Genomic DNA, 22,016 nt, shown 5'->3' on the forward strand with positions numbered 1-22,016 from the left:
ACGCAGCGAAATACGCGTTCTCTGCCTCCCATTGATGTCAATGGGAGGTCAGAGGCGTAAACGCCCGAAGATAGGGCATGTCCCTTCTTAATCCCGCGAGACGGTTTTACCGCTCGCGGGAGAAAACCGCCTCCCATTGAAATCATTGAACCCAGCCTAAGGCCCCCTGCACACGCTGCAGATTTTGAAACAACCCTATTAAGATGAATGGAACTGATTTTAAGGCAAAATCTGCAGAGGGCCTAAGGCCGAGTTCACACGGGTCGGATACACTGCGTAAATCTACGCAGCGTATCTGACCTAGAACCCGCAGCACATTCTGTCCAAAAAAACATTGTGCAGCGCTAGAAAAATAAATAACGTTCATACTTACCCCGGCTGTAGTCATGGTGACGTGTCCCACCATTGTCGAGCAGTCCGGCCTCCTGGGATGACGCTGCCGCAGTCACATGGGATGAAATGTCATCCTTGGAGGCCGGGCGTCACGCAGGAGCATAGAGATTTGGGTAAGTATTGACTTTTTTATTTTCAAAGTTGCAATTTTTGCGGCAGAATCGCTTCTTTTCCGGTGCAAAAATCGCAACATCTGCTATTTGTTGCAGGTTTTACATCCCCATTGAATTTAATGGGGGGTGGGAACATGCTTGAAAACCCGCACCGGAGGTCAATTTAAGAAAAGTTTTTTTATGCAATGTGTGGGCGAGATTTGCTGCTACTATAGTACGCTGCCGATTTTCCACAATGAAATCTGTCACGGAAAATCTGCAGTATTTACGCTATGTGTTAAGGGCCTAATACACCGCCCGATAACCGGCCATTGCAGCGACCGGCGAAAATAGAGCATGTCCCATTTTTTGACGGCCGGTTTTCCTCGGTTGTGTGAATAGCCCCATTAGGGGTCGATTATTCCTAATGCAGCCGGGTGCCGGCCGACTTATGAACGACCGGCACCCGGCTGGGTAACCCTGTCGTGTGAATGAGGCCTAAAGCTTCTTTTATGCTCAAGGACCGTAATGTCGGGCCTGTTGAAATTGTATGTGTATTCCCAGTTCAAACACCTGATGAGAGTAAGAAGCTGAAGCTCGTAAATAAAGGGATTTTAATGATAGCAATATAATAGGAAATATTTATTTATGCATTTCCCTATTATATAATTGTAAATTTACCAAAGATATTCTACAGGAAATTATGGTGTAATTTCAAATTCTCTGCACTCCTGCGGGTTATTTTAGGAACATTTCCATTAGGCCGAATTCACACGAGCGTGTGCGTTTTGCGCGCAAAAAAAATGCTGCGTTTTGCGCGCGCAAAAGGTCCGTGTATCATCAGCATATGGTGCGCGGCTGCATGATTTTCGCGCAGCCGGCATCATTATGACACTCTGTTTTTATGTTTACAAACAGAAAAGCACGTGGTGCTTTTCTGTTTTCATTCATAGTTTTTACTACAGTAGCGCACATCACGCGCGGCACCCGGAAGTGCTTCCATGTGTCGAGCGCGATTTGCACGCACCCATTGACTTCAATGGGTGCGTGCAGCGTGGAAGCACGGAGCACATACGCTGCGTGAAATTCACTGACAGTCTGAACCTAATCTAGGACATTTATGGAATATTCACAGGATGCGCCATAAATGTCCGATAGATGTGGCTCCCGCCTCTGAGACCCGCAACTATCTCTCTCCCTCGCACTATCTCGCACCTCCGGTGCGGGCCACTGTCTGACAAGGCGGTTGGAAGTAGGGAAACAGCTGAACTTGCTGAGCTATGCTGTTTTTGTAACTCCCATAGAAGTTGATGGAAGTTACAGAAACAGCATAGCGTAACATTCACTTCTGTGGGAGTTACGGAAACAATGCAGCTCAGTGAGTTCGGCTGTTTCCATACTTACGACCACTTTGTCAGACAGTGGCCGTGGAAACGCTGGAGCAGGATAAGGTAGGACAGGAATCAGGGGGCATATGTCTAAGATTGTAAAGCCCCTTTAAAAAGAATATATTAGGGAACTGCAACATACACTATTCCCTACTATCAATAGTGTATCAATGGTATCCTTGTTAGGCTATGTTCACATCTGCGTCAGGGCTCCATTCTGATGTTCCGTCAGAGCTTTCCGTCAGAACGGAGCCCTAACTGATACAAACTGAAACCAAAGGTTTCCATTTTCATCACCATAGATTTCAGTGGTGACAGATCCAGTGCCAATGGTTTGATTGTCTCCGTTGTGCAAGGGTTCTGTCGTTTTGACGGAATAAATACCGTAGTCGACTACGGAAATCTCAGTCGGAACGGAGCCCTGACGAATGTGAACGAAGCATTAAAGGGAATGTGTCGCTAGAATATATTTTTTTTCAGTTAAACAATTAGTATTTAAGTGATTACACATTGTTTTAATTTTTTCACAAGTCAGGAAATATTATAAATTAGATTCTAATTTATAACATTTCCATGTGCTGGCCACTAGAGTGAGCAGTTCCCAAAATTGCAGCATGGTCACTGTGGTAAAGCAACCTCATTGATTTATGCTGCAAATTTGGGGTGGACACACCCCCTCTACTGTCCTCACACAATTCCCCCTCCCTTCTTCTGGCTAGTGCCAGGAGAAGGAGGGGTTTGAATGTCTTCAAACCTCCTACACTGTGTGTCGCCATTTTCTGAGTGACTGCACAGTGTAGGAGGATTAGATACAGTGATCAGCAGACAGTATAACACGAACATAATACACACATCACATACACGAAACATAATACACACATCACATACACGAACATAATACACACATCACATACACAAACATAATACACACATCACATACACAAACATAATACACACATCATATACACGAAACATAATACACACATCACATACACGAAACATAATACACACATCACATACACGAAACATAATACACACATCACATACACGAAACATAATACACACATCACATACACGAAACATAATACACACATCACATACACAAACATAATACACACATCACATACACGAACATAAATTACCTGCTCCTGCCGCCGCTGCCGCCTCCGCTCCTATTCCTCGCGCCTTCGCTTCGTTGAACATGTGGCCAGAAGTCGTCATCTTACTGTCCGGCAGCGTCTTCTGGTCCACATGAAAATGGCGCCGGTTTTCGCTCTACGAAAGAGCTTAGTTTTGGTCTGTGTGGGAGCGGAGCATGCGCCATTCCCACACAGACGGCGTACGCTTCTGTGAATGGAACGGCTCCCGTTCGCATTCTCTATGGGGTTGTATGTGCCGTATTCCATCTCTGTATGTGTTGTTAATACAGAGATGAAAAAAAATTGCAGCCCCCATAGAGAAGTAAAAATACATTAAAAAGTAAAAAATGAGAACACAATTAAATAACATTTTTGCTAATATTATATTAAAAGCAATATAATAAAAAAAAAAATCATGACCTCTTTCCTTTAAGATGAAGCTGCAGTTTACAGCCAGTTTGATTATTTATAAGAACACTTTTACCACCTAAGTAGATGGAAACTACTTTTCCCATAGCTGAACAGAAGCCAAGGACATTTATGGGAATAGTTTGGTCAGAAAGAACATTAATTGAAGAGTTGTTTTCTTGAATGTTTTTATTTAAATGATATCTAGTGGGATAGTCCAAGTTCTAATGGCGCCTCTGATAAATAAAAGCTCCAAATGTGCAGAAATTCAATACATTATATACAGGATATCAAGACGTCAGGGACATTGGTGACTACTAAAACAGTTAATCGCTAGAGTGTAGCTAAACCAGATAGAACGATTTACTTTTATGATTATGGTTATTTGTCCATTTCACGTTCAGTTTTTCCCTCTCCATCCTGATGGTTGAAACGTCTTGAAATATTGCAGTAGGTCTCCTCGAATCACTAATGGTCTTCATGTTAGTGCTCTTTGATTTTCACAGGGGACATCCTAATTTGACCACTCAGCAGTTCTGTAGTCCACTTATTTCTTTCTGCAAGAATTCTGCCATTAATCTGGAAACTCAGTAGTCCTTTTATTGAATATGTTCAATGCAGTTCATTGGTCTTTTCTCAAAATCTCATTGACCAAACCACCCACATCCCCGTAGCCAATGTGCCTACAAACAAAAAAGTATATTAAGATTGTGTCCCCTTTTTCTTTTCAGAACCAGTATTGACCTGCCCTACAGCACATGCCCTTTCTGATGTCGATTTTTGCAATAAGTAAAATAATCACCCATGTGCTCATAGAAATTTGCAACATAATAGGCATGTAATACATATGGATTTCATTGGGAATTTTAACGTAGATTTTAAAGGGTTAATTATTGTTATTTGCATAATTAAAGGATATCAAATTTTCTAATATTTCCGTATGGTCATGTGATGTACTTAAGTTGCAGTATTTACATTAGAGCTGTTTTTTCTAACGATCTTAGCACCTGTGTGTCCATCACATGACCATGGACAGGATTTTATGTTCCTACTGAATAACAACAAGCAGAGATATTTTGAAAACCGTGATGAATTAATAAAGAAAGTTTTATTGGAAAATGTTATAACTTTTCATTATACAGATAACATTAATTTGCTGAAACCAGACAACCCCTTAAGGCTAGTTCCACAGTGTATTTTATGCACTACATATGCAGCCAGCCTAACAAATAGTTCCTACAGAGCATATATCTTTGATCTATTATAGCTGTTACTACATTTGCGTGTCCCCCTAACGCTATTGATTGGAAGACCAAGCCTCTCCACCGGTTCTGTATATGTGTGTGGCTCAGATTGCTGTATTACTCAGTATTGAAGCACGTGGTATGGTTACCTTGAAATCCTCCATAGCTAATTCAGTGTAATAGTCCTAACAGACTGGCATATCCCCCATTTGGTCTTTGTCAGTAATGTGCTGCTTTGTGCCCAAATAGTAATGTTCACAAATAGTTTGATGAAACCTGATGTGAAAATTCTTAATACAAGAATTACATAATGTACCTACGGTACTTTGAGGGCAGGGGCTCCTTTACATGAGTTATCCAGAAGCCCACCAAATAGACCTATTGCTCTTATATTATGTTTGTCACTCAAGTAATGTTGAAGGGTTATTTCCATCTTAGACATTCATGGCATATCCACAGGATACGCTCCTAATGTCTGAAAGATGTGGGTCGCAACTCTGGGACCCGCACCTATATCGGGACTGGGGGTCTGCATCCAGGCGGAGAATGAATGGAGAGGTGGCCAAGCATGTACACGACTCTCTCCATTCACTTCTATAGGAGTTATTGAAACATCAGAGCAGGCTAAAGAGCTGACACGAGACATTCAGCTCACTATGCTCTGATGCCTCCGCTAAAGTATTCTTTTTACTAGGGATTGTCGCTGTAAATTTAAACTGACTAATGGCAGGATTTATGGGTGCACCCTGAAGTAAATGAGTGCATTTTGGTGGCATTGTTAATGGAGGCAGTCTGACAGCATCTTGAATATGGGGCCCTAGGATAACATTATTAATGGGGTTCTCTGACAGTACTATTAATAGGGGTACCCTGATGACAATGTTAATAAAGGTATTCTGATGGCACCATTACTGTGGGGCACTAAAAAAGCACTATTACTTTAACCCCTTAGTGACCACCAATACGCCTTTTCACGTGACTCACTAATGGGCTTTAGGCTAGGCTGACGCCTTTTCACGTCAGCCTAGTCTAAGTCCTGCACGGGTCTCCCGTGCAGGCAGGAGCCGGGGCTCTGCTGTCTGACGACAGCTGAGCTCCTCCAACGCCCGCGATCGAAGTTTACTTCGATCGCGGCCGTTTAACCCATTAAATGCCGCCGTCAATAGCGACCGCGGCATTTAACTTTGTTTACAGAGGGAGTGAGCTCCTTCTGTCACCCATCGGCGGCCCGCGAATGCAATCGCGGGTCTCCGATGGGGTGTCATGGCAGCCGGGGGCCTGATAAAAGCCCCCAGGTCTGCCCTGGACATATGCCTGTTAGGACGCGCCGGAGGCACGTCCTAAGGGCTTATTCAGACGAACGTAAAATACGCGCGTGCAACGCGCGTGATTTTCACGTGCGTTGCCCGTAGCTATATTAGACAATGGGGCCGTGCAGACATGGCAGCGTTTTTTGCGCAGCGTTGCTCCGTTGCAAAAAACTCACGACATGTCCGTTGATTCAGCGTTTTCAACGCATCACGCACCCATTGAAGTCAATGGGTGCGTGAAAACCACGCATGTCGCACGGAAGCACTTCCGTGCGAACTGCGTGTTTGCGCAACAGCTGTCAAAAGGATGAATGTAAACAGAAAAGCACCACGTGCTTTTCTGTTTCCGAACATCCAAACGGAGTGTCTTTGCGATTAGCGAAACCTGACAACCGAAGCTAACTTCACCGGGTTCGGCCAAACTCGGCAAAAAAAATTCCGGTCCGCGACGTCGGGAGACATTCACTGTGCATGGTGCTGAAAGAGTTAAACTGTTTCAGCACCATGGACAGTGACTTGCGATCCCAAAATACATGAACCTGTAAAAAAAACCGAAGTTCTAACTTACCGATTACTCCTGTCTCCTTCCTGCAGTCCGACCTCCCGGGATGACACTTCAGTTCAAGTGACAGCTCCAGCCAATCACAGGCCAAGCACAGGCTGCAGCCAATCACAGGCTGCAGCGGTCACTTGGACTGCCGCGTCATCCAGGGAGGTGGGGCTCGATGTCAAGAGAGGCGCGTCACCAAGGACGCGTCACCAAGGACGCGTCACCAAGGCAACGGCCGGGAAGTTCTCGGTAAGTAGGAACTTTATCTTTTTTTTTTAACAGGTTTTTCGCTGTTGTGTTCGGCATTCACTGTCGAGGGTGCTGAAAGATTTAGCTCTTTCAGCACCTTGGACAATGACGGGCGTCGACAAGCCTCATCTCTATGATGCCGGCTGCGCGAAAATCACGCAGCCGCGCATCAGACACGGATGACACACGCAGCTGTCAAATAGTGTTTGCGCTGTTTTTTACGCGCGCAAAAACGCAACGCTCGTGTGAATCCGGCCTAACAGATTGCCTGTCAGATTTACACTGACAGGCAATAATGCTCTGGTATACGAAGTATACCAGAGCATTATAGCAGCGATCTGAAGATCGCACAGTAAAGTCCCCTAGTGGGACTAATAAAATAAGTCATCAAAGTGAAATAAAGATTATTAATAAAAAGTACAGTAAAAAAATAAATCCATTTTTTTCCATAAAAAGTGTTTTTATTTAGTAAAAGTGTAAAAAAAAAAAAAGTACACATATGTGGTATCACCGCGACCGTAATGACTCCATTAATAAAGTTAATATGTAATTTAAACCGCAAAGTGAACACCGTAAAAAAAAAAAACGCAAAAAAACATGGCAAAATTGCAATTTTTTTCCATTGCCCCCCAAAAAAGTCATAATAAAAATGAATCAATAAGTCCCATGCACCCCAAAACAGTACCATTCAAAACTACGTCTTATCCCGCAGAAAACAAGCCCAAAAAATCACTACATTGATGGAAAAATAAAAAAGCTACAGCTCTTGGAAAGCAACGATGCAAAAACAATTTTTAGTTCAAAAGTGTTTTTATTGTGCAAAAGTCGTAAAACATAAAAAAACCTCTACATATGTGGTATCGCCGTAATCGTACCGACCCATAGAATAAAGGTAACATGTTATTTATGTCGCATAGTGAACGGCGTCAATTTAAAAACGCATAGAACAATGGCGGAATTTCTGTTTTTTTTTATAATCCCCCCCCCCCAAAAAGGTTAATAAAAGTTAATATAAAAATTATATGTACCCAAAAATGGTGCCATTAAAAAGTACAACTAATCCCGCAAAAAACAAGTCCTCATACAGCTATGTAGACGAAAAAATAAAAAAGCTATAGCTCTTTGAATGCGACTATAGAAAAACGAATAAAATAGCTTGGGCCTAAAATGGGCTGGTCACTAAGGGGTTAAATGAAACATTTGTTTTGTTTTCTTAAAAGCATGTTTTGTTTTGTTAGTACTGTTTATGATTAAAAAAAAATTTTTATATTCCTAGGCCCTATTCACACAACAAGGATTCTCGGGGAACAATAGACCCCAAATGGGGCTCACATTGCCGGTTTTTTGACGGCCCGGGCCATCAAAAAAATGAAGCTTGCCCTATTAGGGGCCGTTCTCTCGGCCGCACGGCTCCCATAGAAGTCTACGGGGCCGAGTAAAGCACGGCTGTCACTTGGATGTGATCCGAGTGACGGCCATGCTTTCTGACGCTCGCTCTCTTCTCCTCTGCACAGTGTGAAGTGCATGTGAGGAGGAGGAGGAGAATTTTTTTGTTCCCTGTAAGAGCGAAATCCTTATTCCCCCGGCCACAGCATTGCTGAAGCTGTGGCCGGGAATTCCGCTCCAGGAGAAGTCGCTGTCCATATATGGACAGTGACATCAGGGACTTCTCCTGGAGTGGTCCCCTAATCCTGAAGCGGAATTCCCGGCCACAATGGCCGGTGATTCCGCTCCAGGAGTAGTCCCTGACGTCACTGTCCATGTATGGACAGTGACGTCAGGGATGTAAAGTGGAATCCCCGGCCACAGTAAAGTCTGGGACTTCTTCTCCTGGAGCAGTCCCCTACAGTAGCGCGATCTACAGGAAGGGAGGGGTGCCATATACGGGGGCGCTACGTACGGGGGGCCTGTGTGGCACTGCCTAGAGAGGGGGCCTGTGTGGCACTGCCTAGAGGGGGGGGGGCTGTGTGGCACTGCCTAGAGGGGGGGGGGCTGTGTGGCACTACCTACAAGGGGGCTGTGCCAGTATCTACAGAGGGCAGTGTGTGGCATTATCTACAGAGGGCAGTGTGTGGCAAAAAAACATTGACAAATTAAATGAATCCGTTTTTAAAACTAACAGGGAAAAAAACTGATGCATAACGGGTCCAAATCGGCCGCTAAAAACTGAAACGCGGCCCGTAACGGATGCAAAACGTCAGAGGAAAATGGACCAAAACGTCAGTTTTTATCGGCCGACACTCGGACCCGGTCGTGTGAATAGAGCCTTAGGCCCTATTCACACGACAGGGATTCTCGGAACAATAGACCCCAAATGAGGCTATTCACACGGCTGATTTTTTTTTTGACAGCCCTCTAAACACTGCTGTGGCCTGTGATTCCGCTCCAGAAGTCCCTGACGTCCCTATATGGACAGTTACGTCAGGGACTTCTCATGGAGTGGAATCACGGGCCGCTGTGGCAGGGGATTCCGCTTCAGGAGCAGGGGACCGCTCCAGGAGAAGTCCCTAATGTCACTGTCCATATATGGACAGTGACGTCAGGTACTTCTGGAGCTGTCCCCTACAGTGGCGCTATCTATGGGGGGGGGGGTGCCATCTATGGGGGTGCTATTTACAAGGGGGCAGTGTGTGGCACTACCTAGAGGGGGGGCAGTGTGTGGCACTACCTAGAGGGGGGGCAGTGTGTGGCACTACCTAGAGGGGGGGCAGTGTGTGGCACTACCTAGAGGGGGGGCAGTGTGTGGCACTACCTAGAGGGGGGGCAGTGTGTGGCCTTATCTACAGGGGGGCAGGGTGTGGCATTATCTATAGGGTGGCTATGACTGTATCTACAGAGGGGAGTGTGTGGCAAAAATTGGCAAATAAAATTAGTCCGTTTTTGAAAAAAAAACTGATGCAAAATGGGTCAAAATCGGCCGTTAAAAACGTAAGCACGGCCCGAAACGGAACGGATGCAAAACGGCCGAGAAAAACGGACCAAAACCGCCGTTTTTATCGTCCGACACTCGGACTCGTGTCGGATCCTGTCGTGTAAATAGAGCCTTAGGCCCCATGCACACGACCGTGCCCGCAATCACGGCCCGCGATTGCGGGCACGGCCGGCCGCTGACTGACAGCCGCATTTTCGGGCCGTGCTCCCATACAAAGTATGGGAGCACGGCCCGCAAAATGCGAAAGAACGGACAGTACTACGGAAAGGTGTCAGTGTTCAATGAAAGTGAATGGCTCCGTTTTTGCGGACCGCAATTGCGGTCCGCAAAAACTGAGGTTTTTTGCTGTCGTGTGCATGGGGGTTAACTGCGGAAGATCTTCAGAGCCTTACATATTATTACAGTTGATATCCACGGCTCCAGGGTTGCCTTCTCCTGTCTTGCATGTTCCCTGTATCCTGAGCAGAAACAACCACAGGCTACATATGGGATTTTACTGAACTAGGGACGTGTGCATCAGCAGCCGAAAAATCATGAAATATTTAATGACTTTATTAATTAATGTGCTTCCTTTTTCACATTCTGTAGCCCGGTGATGTTTCATTAACTTGTTTTGGGTTACAAAAGGGCTGTAACTGGATAAAATGTTTATTGCGATCTACATTTATGTTATGTATAGTATCATTTTTGTTGTTCAATATGGGAAAATTCCAGTTCAATGAACTTGATCCTTCACTTTTCCATCACTTGTATGCGGCCAGCGAGATCTGGCTAACATTGCATAGGGGATCTGGGGACAAGCACACATCTTGTTGTCTGTTGGTGTCCTTTTTCCACATGCGGTAGATTTTGTTGCAGATTTCGTGCTTGCTTTAGAAACGACCCCATTCAGTTTAATGGAAATTATCTTTAGTAGCGTAAATTTCTGCAACAAAATCTGCAGCGTGTACAGGAGGGGTTAGAAGTACAGCCATCTACGGCTGCCTTATCTTTAGCACTGACTTCTTGGGGACACAATGGTTGGAATAAGCTGCATCTGCAGATCTTCAGGGAGAACTGTCCTCATTCGTTACCAACCGTTCGTGTTATTATTACAAATCATAAATAAATTTTCTTTTTAGCGCTTTTCTCCAGCGATGACGGTCGCGTTTCTCAGTGCTTCTATTTCTCTATTCCTTCTCGCAGTGGTAATCTATGGCTGGATACAACTTCCCCTGGTGATAACAGCTGATCGCTGGGTGTTTCTGAAGCCAAACTCCCTTTGATCAGCTGATTGTTTGGCCAGGGGTTCATGAGATGAGACATACCCTTGAGGCTGGATCCACACACTGTTTTGCTGAATTTTTCGTGGCATTTTCGTTGGCCTAATTCACAGCGCTCTTTTAGGTAAAAAAAAATGCTGCGGCCAGATTTTACTTTCAAGTGAAATATTGAAAAAGCTACATACAAAGAGTTTTGGTTTGTAGTGTTTTTGGGATGAATGGCATTATTTTTGCATGTACAAAGCGAGACACTAAGTAAAAAAAATAAAAAAAAACGCCACCAAAAATTCATGTAACATTTAAAAAAACGCTGGCGTTTTTTTACATGCAATTTTTCATTTATGTAAAATTGCCAGACATATACGCTGTGTGAAGGAGGCATTAAGGTAGAAAACTTCTAGGAAGACACCAAGTGTAAAAGGCTAACATAATACATATATTTTATTATATATATATATATATTTATTTTTTTTTAAAGCAGAGCTTTATAAATGTTTTTCTCCCCCATTCGCTGCTTCATGCGTTTGCTAGACTTCAGATTATCTAGTAGCTCTGTACCAGAAACAAGGGTTGGACATCACGTGCAGAAAATGATCACATTCAAAGTCATTTCATAGATTATATATTTTTTGGGCAAAATAAAAAGGATAAAATATGACATAGAAACAGTATACAAAGAATGGACAGAGGCAGCACTTCCAAATAGAGCAAGAGCTATTTATTCACCCATGCGACGTTTCAGTCCAACTGGACTTTTTTCAAGCATGCTGAAACGTCGCATGGGTGAATAAATAGCTCTTGCTCTTTTTGGAAGTGCTGCCTCTGTCCATTCTTTGTCTGCTTGATATCCAGGACCGCGGACCAGGTCTAATTGAGGCGTGCACCCACCTGCAGTCCAGTGCTGTGGAATCTTTTCGTTTTATAGAAACAGTATAGACATCCTGCAGTACAATCCAGCAGTGAACCTATACAACTGTATGCAGGTTGTTTTATCCAGACTGTAATATATATTTTCCATATATTGGAAAGAGAGATGAAGGTAAGAAAACAAGAGAGGCACATCATGAGGAAAAGGAAAGGGGGCAGGAAGGAGAGACTAGTGGTTCCTACTGAAACCACAAGGGCCCACAAATGAAGCATGAATGCTGGGGGAGATTTATTATTGCTAGCCCAGGCAGTCAGGAGATGCGTCAAATGTATCACAGAAGCCCATGCTGTAGGATAAATTTGGTGCACCTTTCTAGACGTGTTAGACACTTTTTTTTTTTGTCTCTGTTTCTTACACCACCTCTGGTGTAAGGAAGTGGTTGCCTTAATTTAGACCAATATTTAGTGCCGTTTACGCCACGCCCTGTTTGCTACTCCACGCCCCTTTTCTAGACCCTTTTCAAAACTGTCGAGTGAGGCGCAAAAAGTGTCTAAAGACATAAAAAATTTGCCACAAGGCATGTACCAGTTTTTTGGTGTACATTGAGCCAGAATTCTGCAGCATTAAGCTTAATAAATCTCCCCCTAGTGTTCAATGAATGCTTCCATAGGAATCATACGGTATGTAGAAAGTGTCAGTGTCGGCTGCTAGAATAACGTTTATTTGAACTTTCCTCGTTAAAGTATAAATTTATATTTGTATGTGTACAGATTTACGTATATGTTACAAATGTTTATCTTTTTTTTCCCCTGCAGATCCAAATATTTTAGAAGCTGTTCAAGAGGAGAGCACTATACTATTGAGGTAAGAAATTTGATGCAACCATTTCTACGTCGGTCATACAATATTTCTCTGCTTGACCACTGCCAATCCTTTTCCCTATAGACTAACTTTGCCCCAGTTTTGTAACTTAAAGGGGTTGTCCACTATCAGACAACTGATGACTTATACACCGGAGAGGTCATCAGTATATCATCGGTGTGGTCCGACATCCGGACTACACCATTCAGCTGCTCCAGTTGCCTGTGGGCGCCGGATGTTAGTACACATTATGCAATGTACAGTTGCCTCTGTACATTGCGTAGCAGCCGAGCTGCAGTACTGCAGCTTGGCCGCTATTCCGTGGCTGGAGCCAACTGTTTCCGGCATGTATGTCCGGTGCCCGGAGGCATCCGGAGCGGCTTAACGGTGTGGGGTCCGGGTGTCGGACCCGCACCGATCATACATTAATGACCTATCCGGTGGATAGGTCATCAGTTGTCCGGTAGTGAACAACCCCTTTAACAGTAAAGTGGTGATTTATTATGTGTTTAGTCACATCAGACCCAGAATGTTTCTGCTATATGTTTTAGTCTCCACTAAACTAAATTTTGTATAGGCAAACAAATAGATGACTCCTCTAATTATACATGTACTTGTAGATACCTTATGGGCATATCTTCTGACTGTCTGCCTGGTCAAATTTCCATTTGCTTGCTGAATATGACCAATAACCCAGTAAGGCCTCAAGCACACTTCAGTTATTTTGTTGAGTGTGCTATCCGTTTTTTTTAACGGACAGAACACTGACCCATTCAATTCTATGAGACCATGCACACTTCCGTGACTTTCGCGGATCCGTGTGTCAGTTTACCCAAAAATAGAACATGTCCTACTCCTGTCTGTTTTTGAGGTTTCTTCTCGCCCATGTAGCATTGTAGTCTGCCTGTACCTCATGTAAATTGGTGTGTGTGTTTGCCATTGTGAGTAAGTTTGGCTTTTTTCAGCCATTGTAGCCTATAGGTCCGTCAAAATAACGGACCACACACGGAAGGCATCCGTGCGCAGTCTGTTATTTGCGGGTCCTTTGCCAATTAACGGCAGGACGGGCTAAATCGAAGGGTATGTTCACACGTAACGGAAACACTGGAAAAATTTCCCACCGGATTTTCTGTGTAGCAGCAAAGAGAATGAGATTTGAACAAATCTCATCCACAAACTGTAAGGAAAAAATACGGAGAAAAGAAGTGCAAAAATTTACCTGCAACTTGTTAATTTCTCTTGCAAAAACAATACAGAATTTCTGCACTGAAAATACGGTCGTAAATTCCAGGGCTAGTTCACACGTTGCGTAAATACTGCGGATTATTCGCAACGGAATTAGTTGCAGAAAATCCACAGCAAATACAGTAGCAGCAAAGTGGATGAGATTGAACGCTCAGAAGTTGACCTGTAGTGCGGAAATTCATTCCGCAGCACGTAAACGCTGCTTATATGTTGCGGGATTTCCCCATTGAATTCAATGGGGATGTAAATCCTGCATCAAATAGCAGTAGTTCCATTTTTTGCGGCGGATACGCAGCGATCCCGCCGCAAATAACAACTCAGAAAGAAAGAAATTTACCTAGGAGTCTGTGTTTCATCCTCTTGGGATGACGCTCATCTCATGTGACCGCCGCTGCAGCCAATCACAGGCTGCAGCGGCCCCCTGGGATGAGACTGGTCTGCTAGCTTGCCGACTAAGTGCTGCAGTTTTTCGAAGCGGACATTCCAGGCGAAATGCTGCACCACAGTTTAGATCAGTTTTACGCCTGGAATTCCTTTCGGCGCTGCGTACTATTATGCAGTGTATCCGCCACGTGTGAACTCAGCCCCACAGTGTTTAAGCTACATGTGAGCATGCCCTAAGGCCGGGTTCCCACGTAGCGTAAACGCTGCTGTATTTCCGCAACGGAATTCTGTGCGTAAATTCCGCAGCATTTACAGTAGCCGCAAAGTGAATGAGATTTAGAAAATCTCATGCCCACGCTGCAGAAAAAAACCGGCCGAAAGTGTCCGGTGCGTTTTTCAATTCCGCAGCATGTCAATTTATGTTACGTGTTCTGTGCAGAGATGCTGCGTGTTTGGCCCATAGACTTCAATGGAGAACCGAATTTCCGCAACAGATTAGTTTTTGCAGCATTTACGCAGCGGAAAAGCCGTAAAAACTGCTGGAAATCCACAGGTTCACATATATTTTTCTATAACCAATGTTTAGCACTAAATCCACAGGCAACACTGCTGCGGAATAAAACGCAGCTTTTCCGCAGCAATATGAGCAGGAAAAATACACTATTTGGTGCGGATTTCCGTGAGATTTACCAGCGGTTTTCTAGAGATTCTGCTGCAGATTTTCTGTTGCAAAAAAATCTGCAGCGTATCCTGTGTATGGGAACATACCCTTGGGGCTCATTCAGACGAGCGTAAAACTCGTCCGTGTGCTGTGCGTGGAAATCACTCGCAGCACACGGACCCATTGATTTCAATGGCGCTGTTCACACATGCGTGAGTTTTCACGTAGCGAGAGTCCATTGCTTGAAACTCACTGCTTGTCCTATAATGGTGCGTTTTCACGCACCTATGCGCCCATTGAAGTCAATGGGTGCGTGAAAACCGTGCACGGATGCACATCCGTGTGCTGTGCGTGATTTGCGCATCAATTCTATTGAAAAAAAAAGTGCTTTGCGAGTGCGTGAAAAACACGTGCCACTCGCGAAGCACGCTGATGCTTTAGTAAATCTGCCCGAGTGTGGCTACCAAAAGATGTAGCTGACTCTCGATGTACCTGTGGACAGTAACAAAGTTATTCTTTTATATGTTACGTTGAAATAGTTTTGATTTTTTTTCAAATACAAAAACTAAATATTACACCAATATTTATACGTTCCCAAACAGCATTTTATCTTACCCTTTCCCACCCTCCCTCTTCTTTTCAAGGAGCAACCAACAAAAATGTCTTATCACTTTCTTTTTCTTTCTCATGGTATAAAGATATTTCTCAAAACTCGGATCTATGGGTAACAGAAATGGGAAAAAATAAATCCATTTAACCTCTCTTCGTACCATTGTACCGTGATAACCATGTTCCCAGTTTCTTTTTCACGCTTTTTCACATAAGAATCTCTTCCTCTGTACCTCATTCTCCTTTATATATCTGCAATATCCGTTTTCTTTTTTTCCCCTCCTTGTCAAAAGCATGTCCACAAACTCTGGTTCTTCCACCTTTCGAACTTAAATCACTATACAGCATATTGCTAGGCAGTTCAAACTTCCCCTTAAAGGGGTATTGCCAGAATCGCCGATTATCACCTATCCACAGGATAGGTGGTAATAGTTTGACTGCTGGGGTCGCACTACGTGGACCCCCACCGTCCCTGAAAACGGTGATCCCGAACCCCCTGTTTGCTAACTGCTTGTCTGCGGTAAGGAGGACGTTAAATGGAGCGGAGGTTGAGCATGCACGCTGCCGTTCCATACAAAGTCTATTAGAATGACGGGAAGATACAAGTGCTGTACTCGGCTGTTTCCGTCATTCCCAAAGACATTGAATAGAGCATGCTCAGCCACCATTTCAGCTCCTTCTCACTGTGGGCAGTGCAGTGAGGAGGAATAGTTGTTCGGGACCCCCGTTCTCGCGATCGGTGGCGTCCCCAGTGATCAGACAATTATCACCTATCCTGTGGATAGGTGATAATTGTCAATTCTAGGAAAAGCTCTTTAACTGGGCTTGGTGTATCCCTGTGCTATAATCTGATGCACATCTTGAACCTTCTATCTCATCCACACCTTTTTTATATGCAATGCATTCAACTTTATTAGTCTTTTTCCATACTGAAGTCATCCTAAGCGCACTTTTTCCAACGTTCTCCGAAATTATGTTGTTGGGTTTTTTAAGCTTTCAGTCTCCCTGGAAAAATTTCTACCATTAACAATATTTTCTATTTACTTTTATGTGTTTATTTTAATTACCTGAAGTGGCTCCTGGTATGGGACCTTTTGGCTGAGTTCACACAGAGTTTTTTGCAGGAGGAAAATCTGCCACAAAATTCCATTTGGAATTTTGAGGCAAATTTTGCTCTGCCTGCACGCCGCGGCCATTGACCCAAAACGCCGCGAAATACGCTTTCTCTGCCTCCCATTGATGGGAGGTCAGAGGTGTAAACGCCCGAAGATAGGGCATGTCTCTTCTTTTTCCCGCAAGACGGTTTTTCTGCTAGCAGGAAAAAAACACCTCTGCCTCCCATTGAAATCAATGGGAGACATTTTCGGCTGCTTTTAGGCGCGTTTTACGACGCTGTTTCCACGTAAAAAAAACTCGTAAAAAAACTCAGCGTGAACTCCCTTTTTCTGTGTTGTTGATTCTGGATTTAAAGACCTTTTTCTACACATAAGTACTTGGGGCCTGTTCACATCACATTTGGGCTTTCCGTTCATCTGTTCCGTCAGAGAAACGGATGAACGGAAAGACAAATGGGAAGTATTGTTTCTATTTGCAATACCATTGATTTCAATAGTGGTTTTTTTGGGTTTCAACTTGCGTCCGTTCCGCTAGGTTTCCAGCTTTTTTTTTTTTGTGGAAACAATAGCGTAGTGTGCTGCGCTATTTTTTCTGTGAAAAAAATGGAAACCTAGCGGAACGAACACAAACTGAAACAAAAAAAAAAAAGACCATTGAAATCGATGGTATTGCAACTAGACAAAACGGAAAGTATTGTTTCTTTCTGTTCATCTGTTCCTTTAACCGAACAGATGAATGGAAAGCCCAAGCGGTGATGTGAACAGGCCCTTACGATATGTTTATGTATGTTGATAGAAGATATTTTGAGGCATTGTTTTTATTTATTTTTTTAAATCTAAATTTGTTTTTAATCTCAACCTTTTTTTTTTTTTTTTCTTAACAGTTTGAAAACCTTGTAGAAAGTGATGAGGTAAGTTATACGTTTCTGTTAGGCCTTATTCACATGAACATAATTTATGTCCATGTGCTGTCCGGTTAAATAACGAACAGTGCGCTGACCAATGCAATTCTATGGGGCTATTTACACATCTGTTTTTTTTTTTACAGAGCGTGTGTTAATTGTGTGAAACTCACTGCATATCCTATTCTGGTCTGTTTTTCTAGATCAGACTCGCCCACTGAAGTCTATAGATGCATAAAAAACACGGACAGCACACGGACGACATCAGTGTGCTGTATATTTTTTTACGCATCAATGCAATAGTATAATAAATGAGGATCCAGCCACTGCCAATTTTATAAACTGTCCATGTGTTTCCACCAGTTAAAGCTTTTCTACGTGGACGTGCACAGATTCTAACACAAACACACCGGGAGCGCCATTTTAAGTTTATTATAGCAATATCTCCTTATAGAATTTTTTTTTTTTTTTAAACGGATCAAATTGTGAAACTGCTTAACCCCTTCACGACTGCCATACAGCTTTTTACCGTCTTAAACTGCCGATGCCCGCGCAGTTAGCACGTGTATAAACGTTGACGGCCTGGAACGGGTTTAATAAGTTCAGTGTGAGCAGCACTGCACTCTCATGTCGGCCAGGGCTTTGAGAGCCCCGGAATACACCCCCCACTGTACATAGTGACACCCACTACCCCCTGTAGGCAGCGTAAAACCCTCTGTAGATAGTGCCACTTAAGCTCCCTCCAGCACTGGAAACCCCGGCCAGCGCTCTGACCGAGGATTCCCCTCCTAGAGGGAGCCTCCGTCGTCTCTCCATCCCCGCTGTAGATAGCGCCACCTGAACGGACTCTAGGAGCGGAATCCCCTGTGTCAGATCGCACTTGCCAGGGTTTCCGCTTCTAGAGAGCGCCCCTGACGTCACTGTCGATTTGGACAGTGACGTTAGTGGCTCTCTCTAGGACTGGAATCCCCGGCCCACACTCAGCCTGGGGATTCTGCTACTGGAAAAGCCCCTGTTGTCACTATCCATATATGGACAGAGACATCAGGGGCTTCCTGTAGGAGCGGAACATTCGGCCAGGAGGATTCCGCTCCTACAGGGAGCTACAGTGGTGCTATTTACAGGAAGTGGGTTGCATTTACAGAGGGGGGGGGGGCTATCTGCAGCGGGAATATTGCTAAATACAGGGGGGTGGCGCTATATATAGGGGGTGTGGTGCTATCTACAAGGGGGTGCTATATACAGGGGGTATGGCACTATCTACATGGGCACTGTGTGGCACTATGTGGGCATTATCTACAGGGAGAACTGTGGCACTATGTGGGCACTGGCACTATCTATGTGGGCAATGTGGCACTATCTACAGTGGTATTGCGTCACTATCTACATGGGCACTGTAGTGTTTTCAGGGGGTTGGGACCATAAACCATAACGAATAAAATTCATCCATTTTTTTTAACGTTCATGAAAAACGGATGGAAAATGCCGGTTAAGAACGGTCAGCCGGCCGGGAAATGGATTCAAATTTTGAGACACATTGATGCAAAACAGCCATGAAAAACTGACCGTTGGTTAGTTGTTGACTGCCATTTGTTTCACGGTCGTGTGTATATAACCTTATAGCCCTCTTCACTCTCCCCCTCACAGCGATCCAGGGTGACGGAGAGAGAAGAGGGCTAATTGTTACAGAGCTCTACAGTGTATCTGTATATAGATAAATATATATAAAAAATTACCAAAAAGTGTTTTTAGTGATTTGTCTGCTCATAATAAAAATTAAAAACACTGAAATAATTAAACTAATCTATTAAATGAAAGCCTCATAAGTCTTGTAAAAAAAACAAAGTAAAAATAGTTGTGATGTTCAAAGCGGTTCCAAAGATATTATTCTTTAAAGAAGTGCATATCAGAAATGGAAAATTTGGCCTGGACACAGGGGCATCCATGACCCTTGGTCATGAAAGGGTTAATTTTCGGTGATCTATTGTTTAGCCAGTGATTTTGTTTGTGGGATAACCCCTTTAACCTCCATGTGAACCTCCAGCTCTGAGTATTATTTTGTGATGGTAAAGGGTTGCAAGCTCCCTTCTTGCCCCAGTGAAGGGAAATGAAGTCCTGAGATCCTGCATAGGAGACCAAACTCCGGATTGGAGATTATTTGCTGTGCTTTGACCCTAATTTACCTATGCCGTATGCTTGTGGGACGTATTGCATTAGTGTCCACATTCCTCCTGGGCAAACTTTCTTTTAAAATTTTAACCATGAAAACAATGTTGTCTTGAACGCCGGCCTGGGAGATGTTCTGCATCCACTAACATTTGGGGGCAGATGCTTTGAAATAGTCATCAGGCAATGCAAGTATTGTATATAGCAGGGGTTCTCAAACATTTTTCTACTGGGTCTTCAACAGCCAGGCCATGGTGATACCTGGGCCTCACCACCATTGCAAACATTTAAATTATTACTCTATTTACCTCGCGTTTGTCTAATGAACCCAATACTACATTAAAATAAGCACAAAAAAAATCAATCCTGTTGACAAGCCAGATATTGCTGGAGCCAGGGATAGTCTTGCGTAGGGTATAATCATCTGTAAAAACTACCCCCACCAGCTTTGCCTCATCAACAACTGGAGGGCGCCTCACTGGTGAGGTACTGGTATATAGTATGTTCTACTGTAAAGTGTGTACAGTCTGAATAAAGGCTCTTTTTCACAACAGAACATTTTACAAAGCCTCGCCTATAGCCCTAAGCAAATTTTTTCAGAGGCATCTATTTTGTAATTCCTTTTTTTTTCTTTCTTTTTTTGCTCTAATGCTAAAAGTAGGAAGATGATTTTATTATTATACAGGTCGTGTATCAAAAAGTGTAAAACCAGCCATTTTACATCGGCTGTCATCTGCCACCACCGTTCCTGAGATATCGGGGCCGTTTGTTCTGGGGTCCGATATGCAAATGAGGCCTTTGACTGTCAAGTGGGCGGTAACCCTTTATCAAGTAATCGGTGTTACCCGCCCACTTGACATATAAAGGCCTCATTTGCATATCAGGCACCAGAACTAATGGAACCGTTATCTCTGCAACAGTGGGGGCTAGAAGAAAAAAAATTTAAAGTGGCAGAATCTGTGAGGAGTCTGCAATCCAATGGAGATGTAAACTTTTTTGGGCATGTTCTCTTTAATAGAAATTAACATTCTAACAATGTAAGTAACATGTTGTGTATTGAAATCTGTGTTCTTTTTTTTGCCAGGGTGAAAGTCCAGGAAGCAGCCAAAGGTACCATGTCAATTTATTTTATAACCTGATTTATGTTCATAACTAATGATCTTTTTAAGGGTTTGTCCAGTTTCAGCAAATTAATGGTGGTTTTTGTATAATTTTAAGATTTTTACAATTTTCCAATGAACTTTCAATATTAATTCCTTATGGTTTTCAAGATCTCTGCTTGTTATTTAGTAGTAACATAAAATTCTGTCCATGGTCATGTGATTATCACACAGGTGCACGGCTCGTTATAGTATGTCAGGGCTGTGTCTTCTAACGATCTCCGCAGCTGTGTCCATCACATGACCATGGACAGGATTTTATGTTCCTACTGAATAACAACAAGCAGAGATATTTTGAAAACCGTGATGAATTAATAAAGAAAGTTTATTGGAAAATGTTATAACTTTTCATTATACAGATAACATTAATTTGCTGAAACCAGACAACCCCTTAAGGCTAGTTCCACAGTGTGTTTTTTGCACTACATATGCAGCCAGCCTAACAAATAGTTCCTACAGAGCATATATCTTTGATCTATTATAGCTGTTAGAACTACATTTGCATGTCCTCAATATTAGAAAAGCTACAGGACTTCCAGGAACAATTCACTGGGTTTGAACTGCACCATTTAGTACCGAATTTTAAATTAAAGTATATTAGCAAGTGACTACTTCTTATATAAAAATATTAATGCTATGCAATTTTTGGTCCTTGGATAACTCCATTAATACAAGAATTACAAAGTGTATCTACTTTATTGAGGGCAGGGGCTCCTTTACGTGAGTTATCCAGAAGCCCACCAAATAGACCTATTGCTCTTATATTATGTTTGTCACTCAAGTAAAGTTAAAGGGTTATTTCCATCTTAGACATTCATGGCATATCCACAGGATACGCTCCTAATGTCTGAAAGATGTGGGTCGCAACTCTGGAAGTAAACAATGAATGTTCCTACTGAATAACTGCAAGCAGAGATCTTGAAAACTCTTATGAATTAATACAGAAAGTATATTAGAAAATTGTATAACTTTTTATTATACACCAATGACATTAGTTTGCTGACACTGGACAACCTCTTTAAAGTAAGCCATCACCTTGGGACCACTATATACCAGGCAATATATAGCACTCTTGTAT

The 22,016-nt window shown here is 43.2% G+C and overlaps 1 protein-coding gene across 2 annotated transcripts in view; it reads left to right on the forward strand.

The window, feature by feature from the left end:
- Positions 1-22,016, forward strand: part of AP1AR (adaptor related protein complex 1 associated regulatory protein) — a 64,020-nt gene that overhangs the window by 929 nt on the left and 41,075 nt on the right. For both annotated transcript variants that reach the window (XM_075849738.1, XM_075849737.1), the window contains exons 2-4: positions 12,651-12,699; positions 17,595-17,621; positions 20,863-20,888. In XM_075849738.1, the coding sequence (XP_075705853.1) occupies positions 12,651-12,699; positions 17,595-17,621; positions 20,863-20,888 (102 nt within the window). The remainder of the gene's footprint in view (positions 1-12,650; positions 12,700-17,594; positions 17,622-20,862; positions 20,889-22,016) is intronic.

The sequence above is a fragment of the Rhinoderma darwinii genome, chromosome 1, assembly GCF_050947455.1.
Source record: "Rhinoderma darwinii isolate aRhiDar2 chromosome 1, aRhiDar2.hap1, whole genome shotgun sequence".
NCBI classification, from domain to species: domain Eukaryota; kingdom Metazoa; phylum Chordata; class Amphibia; order Anura; family Rhinodermatidae; genus Rhinoderma; species Rhinoderma darwinii.